Source organism: Ruditapes philippinarum, unplaced genomic scaffold (genome assembly GCF_026571515.1).
Source record: "Ruditapes philippinarum isolate M1 unplaced genomic scaffold, ASM2657151v2 ctg1519_1_1_1_1, whole genome shotgun sequence".
Classification (NCBI taxonomy): Eukaryota; Metazoa; Mollusca; class Bivalvia; order Venerida; family Veneridae; genus Ruditapes; species Ruditapes philippinarum.
This window is the reverse complement of record NW_026865600.1, coordinates 145,111-157,876: the sequence shown is the minus strand read 5'-3', so window position 1 is coordinate 157,876 and position 12,766 is coordinate 145,111. Positions and strand designations below refer to the sequence as shown.

General features: G+C 34.4%; 1 protein-coding gene across 1 annotated transcript in view; it reads right to left on the bottom strand.

The window, feature by feature from the left end:
* Positions 1-12,766, bottom strand: part of LOC132729698 (E3 ubiquitin-protein ligase listerin-like) — a 44,351-nt gene that overhangs the window by 6,007 nt on the left and 25,578 nt on the right. The window contains exons 17-25 of the mRNA XM_060715522.1: positions 12,508-12,615; positions 11,713-11,834; positions 10,544-10,691; positions 9,501-9,645; positions 5,915-6,131; positions 5,014-5,251; positions 4,395-4,487; positions 2,816-3,002; positions 67-196 (exon numbers count right to left, since the gene is read on the bottom strand). Coding sequence (XP_060571505.1) covers positions 67-196; positions 2,816-3,002; positions 4,395-4,487; positions 5,014-5,251; positions 5,915-6,131; positions 9,501-9,645; positions 10,544-10,691; positions 11,713-11,834; positions 12,508-12,615 — 1,388 coding nt within the window. The remainder of the gene's footprint in view (positions 1-66; positions 197-2,815; positions 3,003-4,394; positions 4,488-5,013; positions 5,252-5,914; positions 6,132-9,500; positions 9,646-10,543; positions 10,692-11,712; positions 11,835-12,507; positions 12,616-12,766) is intronic.

Below are 12,766 nucleotides of genomic sequence, written 5' to 3'. Positions count from 1 at the left end.
TTAGCTCATTCGTGATGAAACAGAGCATTTTTTGATCTCTCTTCAGTCTATTTCATTATCAATTACCTGCCACATCCATGCATGGTTTATCCTGGAACATTTTACCGGGTAAGTTTGGCATCACACGGAAGATGTTAAACATAAGATGATCTATAAATCCGTTGTCTTGTAGATATCCTGCGTACTCTTGTCTTAACTGTAACATTACCAGAAATATATCAATCAATCACACCAATCTAAAAGTTTTTTCAACCCTTCACCTGCAGAATTTGTGAAATGGATTTGCTCAGTTCAGTGTCTATTCTAGGATTCGAAAAACAGGGGTGATTTTTATCGAAAAATGAGAACTGATTACATTTTTGATATTTTTCGTTTTTTTCTCTATGTGAAACTTTCCCCCTGCCTCTGAAAAAATAGGGGGAAATTCTCAAAAATATGAGTGAATCCCCCATAACTCCTCCTAGATAAGACACTGTCAGTTTTGACTTTAGAACAGTCTGTTTAAAGGCACATTATGCCTTAAAAAATGAGACAAAAAGTTTTTGAAAAAAAAAAAAAATGATAGCATTTCTGAGGCTTAATGGGCCTTTAAAAGGATTTCATGTTTAAATTCAGAACCTAATCATATAAAACCTGGTCAGACTGCACTGAACTATAGGATGGCCTAGAATATGTTCAGGGTACTGGGTACTTAACCATATATAAATTTGATATTATCTTTATTTTTAACAAGGATGACTGGACATTTTTTTTCATAATCATTAAATTTCGATCTATTTAAGTTAATGTGTAAAAAAACACTTTTAGATAGAGATCTTCCTGTAAATAAAGGCCAATCTTTAACAAACTTTCATTTGATTAAATCGAAAACAATAATCTTTAAATAAAGACCATTTGTCTATAAAGGCCATGTTCAATCTCTCCTTAGACTGGCCTTTTGCTCACAGGTTTGACCATAGGTTCATACAACAAGAGGGCCATGATGGCCCTGAAGTCGCTCACCTGTATATAGGCCCCCATAGCAGGGCCAGTTTAAACCCCAATGCTTTTATTTGAACAAACTTGGTAGACACCCATAAGAAGATGTTTCATACTAAACATCTAAGGTCTAGCTGGTCAAGTTTTTTCTTCACACATATTGTTAAAAACAATGACACACCTGGGGCAGGGCCAGTTTTGACCCAAGGGCTTTTATTTGAACAATCTTTGAAGACACTTACTAGAAAATATTTCATGCTTAATATCTAAACTCTAGCTATTCAGGTTTTTTCAAAGAAGATTTTTAAGTTTTTGCTATACACATATAAGGAAAATCAATGTCCCCTGGGCTGGGGCCAATTTTGACCCCAGGGCTTTTATTTACACAAACTTTGTAGACACTCACTAGAAGATGCTTCGTGCTTAATATCTAAACTCTAGCTATTTGAGTTTTTTCAAAGAAGATTTTTCAAGTTTTTGTTAAATACACATATAAGGAAAATGAATGACCCCCCGGGGTAGGGCCAATTTTGACCCAAGGGCTTTTATTTGTACAAACTTGGTAGACACTCACTAGAAGATGTTTCATGCTAAATATCTTAGCTCTAGCTCTCTGGGTTCTTTAAAAGAAGATTTTTTAAGTGTTTACTATCTGCATTTAGGGAAAATCAATGACCCCCTGGGGTCGGGCCAATTTTGACCCAAAGGCTTTTATTTGTACAAACTTGGTAGACACTCACTAGAAGATGTTTCATGCCAAATATCTAAGCTCTAGCTCTTTGGGTTTTTTAGAAGAAGATATTTAAAGTTTTCTCTTTTGGTTGCCATGGCAACCAGAGTTCTGCATGGAATTAAATTCTTTGAACAATTTTCAAAGGTGACCACCAAAGGAACATTCCTGTGAAGTTTGGATGAAATCGGCTTAGTGGTTTATGAGGAGATGTCATTTAAAGAAATAGTTTACTGACGCCGGACGCTGGCCGGACGCCGGACGAAAAGCGATCACAAAAACTCATCCTGTCACTTTGTGACAGGTGAGCTAAAAATCTAATAAAAACATGTAAATTGGGGACATATCATTGCTATGATAATTTTAATTTATAAAATATTTATTGACAGTGCAATTATCATATGACTTCAAACCAGCCATTATTTAAGTACATAAAATACATATATTGCTTGAATTACAAATGTTATATACTGGAATGATGATAAATCACTTATAAGTTTAATTATACATATGTACTACAGCATGTTTGTATTTATCTATCCCTTTTCATTGGATAATAATCACGCTTATAGAAAATTTATACACAGCTGCTGCCAATTTATGAAGGTAGACTTACTGTACTGCTTTCCATCAAAAATATTCTAACATCATTCTGCCAATATCATAATAAATAGGTCATTTCCGGAACATTATTTTTCACAATCTTCGATATTCAACACTTTTTGAGCATTTATAACCAAACATAGCGATAAAGGGTGTGTGATTGTAAATAATTTAATTCCCAATATTTCGAAAAAATAATGTTCCGGAAATAAACGTTTTGCTACGATATTGGCTGATGTTAGAATTTGTTGGCGGGAAAGCATTAGACTACTTTAATCTCCTTTTTTCCCCTCTAAAACAGGACATTTACAGTATGTTAAAAAATTCTTGACAGATTATATGGCCGTATATAAATGTTTTTTTGCAATATTACCCTAGCCATTACAAATAATATCTTTTGATGCATCTGTTGTTTCAATAAAGAGTGACTGTGGCTTTTCACATGTGACAAAAAACGATTATCATCTTTTTATCTAAATTGTTCGTTATAACCTAAGTACATACCTCCTGTGGAGCACTCTTGAAGAAATGTAACACCAGTTTCCATGACAACAAGTATGACAGGGTGTAGTGATACTCTTCACTAAGCTCATTGATTGGTTGACTAATCTCAATGGGCAAATCACTCAGAACTACTTCCAATATAGAACTACTTTCATCCACTATCTTCATAATTTTTGCTGGTGGGCTTCTGCAGAAGAAGACGTCAAACAATCAATATCTAAAACATTTTTTTTTGCCTGAAATTTTAGCAAAAATTGTTTGCATCTAGACATTTTTTTTAAAGAGTTACATATTCAAAGTGTAAACCAAACTTTGCTCAGAATGGCCTAACTAAGGTTATGTAAACACAAGACATGTATCCTTATTTAAATATAATTCCAAATAAATTTCAGAAACTTACAATGTCCTATGAAAATTGGTAAAAATTGTTCAAAATCTAGAGGGCTATAAAGCTAGGCTGGCTAGCTTAAATAAAACAGTCCCTCCCTTTCCTTTAAAGAAACTCCGAGTTTTTTTGGGTTTTTTTTGTTTTGTTTTTTTGTAAATGACAGGAGTGGTAATAAATTTTTTGAGATTCATGTTCCATCTGATGTAGGTCTGGTTTTTCCAGAATAATAATTCTAACTTTGAAAATTACCCAAAACTGAAAAAGCATTGCAATGCTATCCTCTTAAATTGGGTGAAGAATAGCACAAAAATACAATTTACATTTTTATTTCTGATTATATTTCTTAATTATATTATGCATATCACAACAAAACCAACATAGTGCCTTTGCCACCAGCATGGTTCCAGACCAGCTTGCACATCCCTGCATTCTGGTCAGGATCCATGCTGTTCGCTATCAGTTTTGCAACTTGTAAAAGGGTTGGTAAGCGAACAGCATGGAACCCAATCAGTCTGCCCGGATGAACAGGCTGGTCTGGATCCATGCTGGTCGCAAATCCATTATGTTGGTTTTGTTGTGACGCGGATCACTTGTATTAACTGCTCCAACTGACCTATGTAAAAGTTTCAAATTTTATGTTTTTAGGATTTTGGAATCTCAGTCGAGTTCCCTTAAGTCCCAATTTGCATCTGCATTCTACAAACATATTACAAGAACATATGCTGAGAGAAAGTTCAGATCTACTTATTTCTTTTATGTAGATCTGATGACAACCATATATGTTTCGTCTTCTTCATAATTCGGATTTCCCGAGAAAGCTATTTTTAGCCATGCAATCAAAACAGTTTTTACATAGGCATTAAATACTGTTATCCGTGAAAGTTAAACAAAAATGCTGATTTTTGTTACAAAAAAAAAAATTGTTTGAAGTAATTTTAAACAAATTAACTTGAAATTATAGACTCAATTTTTATCTGGCATTGTTTTGCCAGTTTACCTGCTGGCTATATGGACAATGCCATGTTTGTTCTCAAAAACGTGAAAATTACCTACTCACTACTGGTTTTCTCAGGGTTAAAATTAAATCCACATCGCTTTCAAAATTATGAAAGCTCCCCGATGATTGGCAGTGTGAAAGCTTACTTGAGCTGAGAGCCTAAGATTCATTACTAGACATCTACAATTACAAACCTTGTTACATTTTCTTCTTTATTCTCCCCTCCAGTAGCCCCAGCATCAAAACTTTTATCTTCTTTGTCATATTGGGGCAAAGTATCAATAATGCTGGAAATAAATGAAATGCTTAAATTGTCAATAAATTACAAAAGTAAAAGTAAGAATTTAATTGTTTAATTGTTGAAATGATGGAAGCAAGGAATTATGGATCTTGTTTGTATATACATGAATTACAAGTAGTTTAGACTTTTGGTTTGAACATATTTTTATTCAAGATATATACACATTAACTATTGATGAATGCCTGAAGTCAATTGTGACTAAAGGACAAGTAACTGACAGACACTTGTGACTGACAATGTCTGTCTCTTTAAGTAGAGGATCCTTCTGTGGACCCAGTAAACGTATCTTTATTTGGTAACAGTTGTTACTTATTCAAATCATAGGCACTTGGATCGGAATAAAAATCCTTTTGGAGGTTTGTAGAACTCAAATTTGATTGAATGTAACAATTTTTTAATACAAATGTCTTGATTCTAATAGCATGATTTTTCCGATGTTACTAATGTTTATTTAGAAACATCAGAAAAATGATGTTTTGAGAATCAAGAAATATATTTTCCATTTTTCTTACCTGTGAAGAATATGAAAAGCTGACATCTGTACACATCTTTGGTTGCTAAGTAACAGAGGACACATATGATTCATCAAACACTGAAGATTGTCAGGCAAGGGAGACAAATCTCCAGCTACTAGGAAGGGAGGTAACTTGTGTTCTAATATCTGAGGTTTGGTAGTTTGTGCCGCAGCGTTGCACACAGAGGTCAACAGGCACAAGTCATTTCTTTCTGGCCCCTTATCTCTGAACATATCTAAAAATTAAAAGCCCCTTATAACTTCCATAAATACCTATGTAATAATTAAGGAAACATGACATAAATCCAGTCTAATGAATAATTATCCAGTTCTTCTCATTTTAATATTAGTTAAATAACCCAAAATAGTTCACATAAAATACTGTGTATATACATATTCCCAGGGATCTGCTATGTCTTAAAGGCACATAATGTCTCAAAAACAAATAAATTTTTCTTTCTTTAGAAAGGGCAAACATGAATTTCATAATGTTTAGAGAACGGTTTTAGAGAATGTTAGATACTTGTTAACTGAAGAAAGTGACAATAAATGTGAAATAAATTGTCATTAACATAGCAAAATGTAAACAATGTAGTATTTTGATTTCCATGCAAAATACTCATTGGCTATAACTGTACTTTTTGCCAAAAAGGAAGTGAAGAAAAAGATGGTTCAGATAGTTGGCCAATGAGTTACTTTTTGGATACTGTTAAAGTTTCTCAAAATGAAAAAGCTTTTGAGAAATAAAAATAAAAGCATTTCTGAGGAATAATAGGCCTTTAAGCCTAATTACTTCAAATTGGAAAAGTTAAATTAAGTAAGAACTTTCAATTTACTCTTATCTATTTGGCTAAAAATAGAACACTAGCTGGCTAAAAACTGAACAAAATAAAACATACTGTGAATTCTCAAGAACAATGGAAGGACAATTGTGAAGATGGATTCACTAAAGAATTCTGTCCATTCTGTCACTAAGTTTTCTGGGTAATTTCCTGGCACTTTTCCAACTTTTTCTCTCAAGCAGACGGCAACTTTGACCAGAAGATCAAGGACACTGACTACAAAGCATTGTATTTTAGGACTAGACAGAGATCCTATCTTAGTTTCTTCTATGCTCTGTGACAAAAAAAATATATAAATCATATTAAATAAATAATAAATATTTAAATGTATATTCCGCTTTGCCATAATTTCATTCAAATGTATGTTTTACACAAGTTTTAGACATGTATACAATTATAAAACAATACACTGATTGACAGTTTCCGAACTAGCAGAAGACAGGATATTCTTATCATTAGTTTTGTGAGTAAAGATAACTCACACTGGTTGGGTTTTCACACTGTGTAAATTGTATATAAAATGGTCTAACTTGTGGTAGGTTTAACAGTTAATTTAAATACCTTTAGTTTCAAAGAATGTGTTAAAGTATATACCAAGACAAAGCTAAGTTCACAAGCTTTTCATTGGTATAATAAATTTTAAAATCAGACATTTAACCGCAACAAATTAGCGGTTTAAAAACAGCTAAATTTGTATTCTTTTCGCATTAGAGATAAAGATTTTACTCGAAGATAAGGGAAACACCTCATATTTATTCACATGATACACGTCAGTTATTTACATATTTATATAGAGACTGTTAATGGATGCATTACAAATTGAAGATGCTTTGAAAATGTGCACCTGCGATAATGTTTTTAAGTAAAGTTACTGCTGACTTATTAAATAAAGTAATTTGAGCCGCGCCATGACAAAATCAACATAATGCGTTTGCAACCAGCATGGATCCAGACCAGCCTGCGCATCCGCGCAGTCTGATCAGGATCCATGCTGTTCGCTTACAAACCCTATTACAAGTAGAGAAACTGATAGCGAACAGCAGGTATCCTGATCAGACTGCGCGGAAGAGCAGGCTGGTCTGGATCCATGTTGGTCGCAAACGCATTAAGTTGGCTTTGTCATGGCGCGGCTCATTTGTTCCAGCAGTGGAGAATACTGCATTATATGCAGATTATTTGGCAACATTCCAACTTTTACTACAAATGATTACAGACTCTTTCTCTAGATGCATAATTTTAGCCAATGATGTCATGTTGCTAAAAATAGATTTTACACATTACCTTAAGACAGTTAAACCATTATGTATTTCAAACAAAATATATATATAACCCTGTCAGGGGCGAGTCGTTGTTTCCTTGGAGCAATGCTCAGTACTGGTTGGTTCCAGAAACGGATTCAATTTAGTGTATCTATAAAGCTTATAGCTTCTTACACAATCAAACTAAAACAAGATATGTTTGTAAAACATGTATGCCCCCTATCAGCAGCCAATTAGTCATGTGATAAGGTTATTATGCATGACTTCTGACCCAGAGATCAAACAATTAATAAGGGTTATCAATTATCTACTGGTCATGACCTTAACCAGTAGATAATTCTCAAAACTCAATAGGGGTCATCTGCTGGTCACGACCAATCATCATACAAAGTTTGAAGTTCCTAGGCCTAAGAGTTTTTAATTAATTGATCGGAAACCGTTTTTACCTTCAAGGTCAATGTGACCTTGACCTTTGACCCCTTGACCCCAAAATCAATAGGTAATCTGCTGGTCATGACCAATCACCATGCCAAGTTTGAAGTTCCGAGGCCTAAGCGTTCTTAAGTTATTGATCAGAAACCGTTTTTACTTACAAGGTCAATGTGACCTTGACCTTTGACCCCTTGACCCAAAACTCAATAGGGGTCTTCTGCTGGTCACGACCAATCATCATACAAAGTTTGAAGTTCCTAGGCCTAAGCGTTTTAAGTTAATTGATCAGAAACCGTTTTTACCTACAAGGTCAATGTGACCTTGACCTTTGACCCCTTGACCCCAAAATCAATAGGTCATCTGCTGGTCATGACCAATCACCATACCAAGTTCGAAGTTCCTAGGCCTCAGGGTTCTTAAGTTATTGATTGGAAAGCATTTTTACCTACAAGGTCAATGTGAAATTGCCCTTTGACCCCTTAACCCCAAAATCAATAGGGGTCATCTGCTGGTCATGACCAATCACCATACCAAGTTTGAAGTTCCTAGGCCTAAGGGTTCTTTAGTTATTGATCGGAAGCCGTTTTTACCTAAGAGGTCAATGTGGTCAATGTGACCTTGACCTTTGACCCCTTGACCCCAAAATCAATAGGGGTCATCTACTGATCATGACCAATCACCATATCAAGTTTGAAATCCCTAGGCCTAAGGGTTCTTTCGTTATTGATCGGAAACAGTTTTTACCTACAAGATAAATGTGACCTTGACCTTTGACCCCTTAACCCCAAAATCAAAAGGGGTCATCTGCTGGTCATGACCAATCACCATACCAAGTTTGAAGTTCCTATGCCTTAGGGTTCTTTTGTTATTGATCAGAAACCGTTTTTACCCAAGAGGTCAATGTGACCTTGACCTTTGACCCCTTGACCCCAAAATCAATAGGGGCCATCTACTGATCATGATCAATCACCATACTAAGTTTGAAGTTCCTAGGCCTAAGGGTTCTTTAGTTATTGATCGGAAACCGTTTTTGCTTACAAGGTCAATGTGACCTTGACCTTTGACCCCTTGACCCCAAAATCAATAGGGGTCATCTACTGGTCATGACCAATCACCATACCAAGTTTGAAGTTCCTAGGCCTTAAAGGAAATAGCCACGATATGCAAGGATAAAGTGTGGCTATCATAAAAAATGAACATAAATGATTTTTTAGCAACGGATATACATGTATACAATCATTTATAATCCATATGTGTAATGCATGATCAACACCACACTTGTGTAATTGTCCCGTATTATGTTATCGCTATTAGCGAAGACCCCCTCTATTTAGTTATTGATCGGAAGCCGTTTTTGCTTACAAGGTCAATGTGACCTTGACCTTTGAACCCTTGACCCCAAAATCAATAGGGGTCATCTACTGATCATGACCAATCACCATACCAAGTTTGAAGTTCCTAGGCCTTCAAGTTCTTTAGTTATTGATCGGAAACCGTTTTTGCTTACAAGGTCAATGTGACCTTGACCTTTGACCCCAAAATCAATAGGGGTCATCTACTGATCATGACCAATCACCATACCAAGTTTGAAGTTCCTAGGCCTTAAGGTTTAGTTATTGATCGGAAACCGTTTTTGCTTACAAGGTCAATGTGACCTTGACCTTTGACCCCTTGACCCCACAATCAATAGGGGTCATCTAATGTTCATGACCAATCACCATACCAAGTTTGAAGTTCCTAGGCCTAAGGGTTCTTTAGTTATCACTCGGAAACCATTTGGTCTACGGACAGACGGACCGACAAGTGCAAAGCAATATACCCCCTTTTCTTCGAAATGGGGGCATAATAAATTCTGTATAAACCAAAATGTATATTACTATGGGTGAAGTAATTATTATGCCACAACTGAATCACTGCCCGAAAATCAGTAACTGAGACAAACCAAAAATTACCTGAACCCAGGAAACAAGAGTACACATGATAAAATCCCAGTGTTTATCTGTTAAACTACCAGATAATCTATCCACCATGGTACACATAAATCTTCCAACTTGTCCATTTAAAAACACTATCTCAAGAGGCTCTTCACCTATGTTTCTGAAAAATTAAAACAGAATTATTTTACATTTCTATTATTTGTTTAATAAAAGCAATAAAATATTTCAAAAGAAAAAACAACAAGAGAGCCCAGAGGGCCCTGGATCGCTCACCTGAGAAATAGGTCAAAAGGTCAAAGTGGAGCCCCTTTTCACCCCAAAGCACAATTTGAAAACAAGGGACAGCTTAATATGAACAATTGTTGTACACTGTCACCAAGGAAATTTTTGTGTAAAATCATTTCAAAATTGAACCAGTGGTTTAGATGTTGTTTAGATGTTGTTGTTTTCTAATTTTAACTCTGCCAGCCCTTTTATTAAACAGGTCAGCATGTCACTAAGTGAGAGGTGATCTAATAAAAAGATGAAAGAAAAAGAGAAGGAAAACAAACATTTGACCTGGCTGGGGATTGAACTGTCAACTTTGATCCACTGGTGTAGGGCCAGTTTTGACCCTAGGGGTTTTATTTCAACAAACATGGTAGATATGTCCCTGAGAACAAAATGCAAAAACTTACAAATGAAAGGTATTTTTTTAAATGTTTGTAGACTAATGTTTGTCTACCATCAAATGGGATTACGGAGGTAATTATATGCTGTTTAGACATTTATTCAGAAAGACAGTGTTTTAAGATTTAAGGATTAAATGGAAGCAAGAACTATCCTTTAAATTTCATTTTATAACTATCCTTTAAACCCTAATTTAGACTGGCAAGAACTATTCTTTACATTTAACTTAGAATGATTTAATTTCTCAGAGTCAGTATATTTTTAATGACCTTTTGCATATCATTCTGTTTAAGTACCTATGTTGACCTACAATGTATGTAAGAAATTCAAATTTTATGTTTTTAGGCATTTGGACCTCAGTGGAGACCCTTTAAAGTATGCTTTCTTACCTGCTATACAGAAATAGATCATCATCTTCTTCCTTCCAGGAGATAATCTGATCCACTCCTCCTAGTAATATCTCCGACACTTCCTCCTCTTTTGTTACAGTAACTATGGTTACCAAATGGGCAAGGACACATAATAGACCAATACCCCCTGAAAAATAAAAACATCAATACCTTCTGAATTATAATAATATCAACAGTGTCTCAAAGCTATGGTGGCGTGGCCGAGTGGTTTACACGTCAGACTAGTAATCTAAGGATTGCTGACTGCATAGGTTCAAACCCTGTCAGTGGCAAGCCGTTGTTTCCTTGAGCAAAAAACTTTACATTCATTCAATTAAAGAAATATTCATGATATAAAATGTAAAAAAAACATATTTTTCACTGCAGTGAAAAAATATGTTCCATATTTTCACTAAAATCTTGCCAGTCTACTTCCTTTTAAATCCAGCCAATACATAAAATTAAAGTAGAATTCCTTTGAATGGTAAAATTTAAATAGAGAAAAAGTATAATTATAATAAACAGAAAATTGATGTTTTTCTACCAATACATGATTTATTTTTCACTTGTGAACTGAAAATTATCACATTTTCACTTGAGGCTACCACAATTCATGAAATATTTATTTTCATACCACTAAATGAAAATAAATCCTGTATTTATAGAAAAAACTTAAATATCCTCTATGTATACACCAGCTTCATATTTTCTACATTTTTTTTTCAAGTTATCTAAAAATTAGCTTTGTAATATCTTTCATAGTAATAAGCAAAATGATGCCGAATTCAATTATTGAATTGATTAATGTGCATTTTGTAAGCATATATATCATTGTTTGTTTTGTTTGTTTGTTCGTTTCATTTTACGCCTTTTCCCAACAGTATTTCAGTCATATAGGCCGGTAGTTTCCTAACCATCATTCCTGGAGAGTAACACCAGAACTAGACTACCTTCCTCCGTGCTAAACTACCAAAGCATCTCCTGGGATCGAACCCACGCCAGAGAGATAACTGGATTAGAAGTCATCGACTCTAACCCCTCAACCACGGGGGCGGTATAAGCATATATAATTGTAGCCAATTACCAACATAGTCCCTTACAAATTTTAACAAAGTAATCAAGGACAAGAAGCCAGCATAAAAGGATTAATTTTGCATGTCACACATTACCATCAAATGTTTTAGCTGACTCCACATCCAGACTCAGTATCCTAGCAACAATGATCTCTGTCAAGGTCACCTGGTTGCTAGGTGACACAAATTCTGCAGTGCATAGCAACACTGGTAGTGCACTAAAGAACAAAAAAAAAATCATGAAATTTGATACAAAAACAAGAGGGCCATGAGTCGCTCACCAGAAACAACTGCTTTTCAGTGTTGAATGTCAATATTTCTAATTTTAAAATTTGAAAAAAAAAATTTGTTTAAAAAAAAAATTTTTTAAAAAAGAAAATGACGGGGGTTTTTAAAGCAAATTAGTTTAAAACCCAACCTAATAAAATTTAATTAGGAAAAATTATAAAAACTCCCTTGGGAATGTTAAAAAGTTTGGTGATAATTTTCAATTATTTCATTAGAAAGGGTTTCCCAAATTTTTTTTCTTTTTTTTAGCTTAACGGCCCAAAAAGGGCTAATCAAATTTAATGAGAAAATTGATAAAAGACAAACCAAATCACAAAATTTTTGGGTTTGTTTCCTCAATTTAGTTCTCTAAAAAAAAGACAAAAAATTAATTTCGGAAGTGACTTTTAATAAAATGGGGGGTTGACCTTAATAAAAAAGTCGGAAAGTGAGGGTTAATTAAAAAGGGGAAAGTGACTTTAAATTAAGGGCAATAGTGAAAAATAAAGGAAAAGTCCCGGAAGCCCACCCTACTAAATGTGATATAATAAGAACATAATCAATTCCCAGCAGAAAAAATAGGAAAACGTAGTCATACAAATGTTTCATACACTTGTAGCTTACCATTCAAGTAAGGGAGACAACTCCAAATAGAACGATTCTCCACGAACATTTTTCAAAATAGATAGCAGAACTTTCCCACCAAGCACAAAATCTTCCTCTTCTTTCATCCTGAGAGTGAATATGAAAAATTATCAAGAAATAAAGACAATATTGATATGATGACACATTACACATCTTTCAAACAAAAATAAGAGAGTTGTACAGTTATAGTAATTGAGATATTGTTCAAACATAAAGAAATCAGTCAAGTAGAAAATTT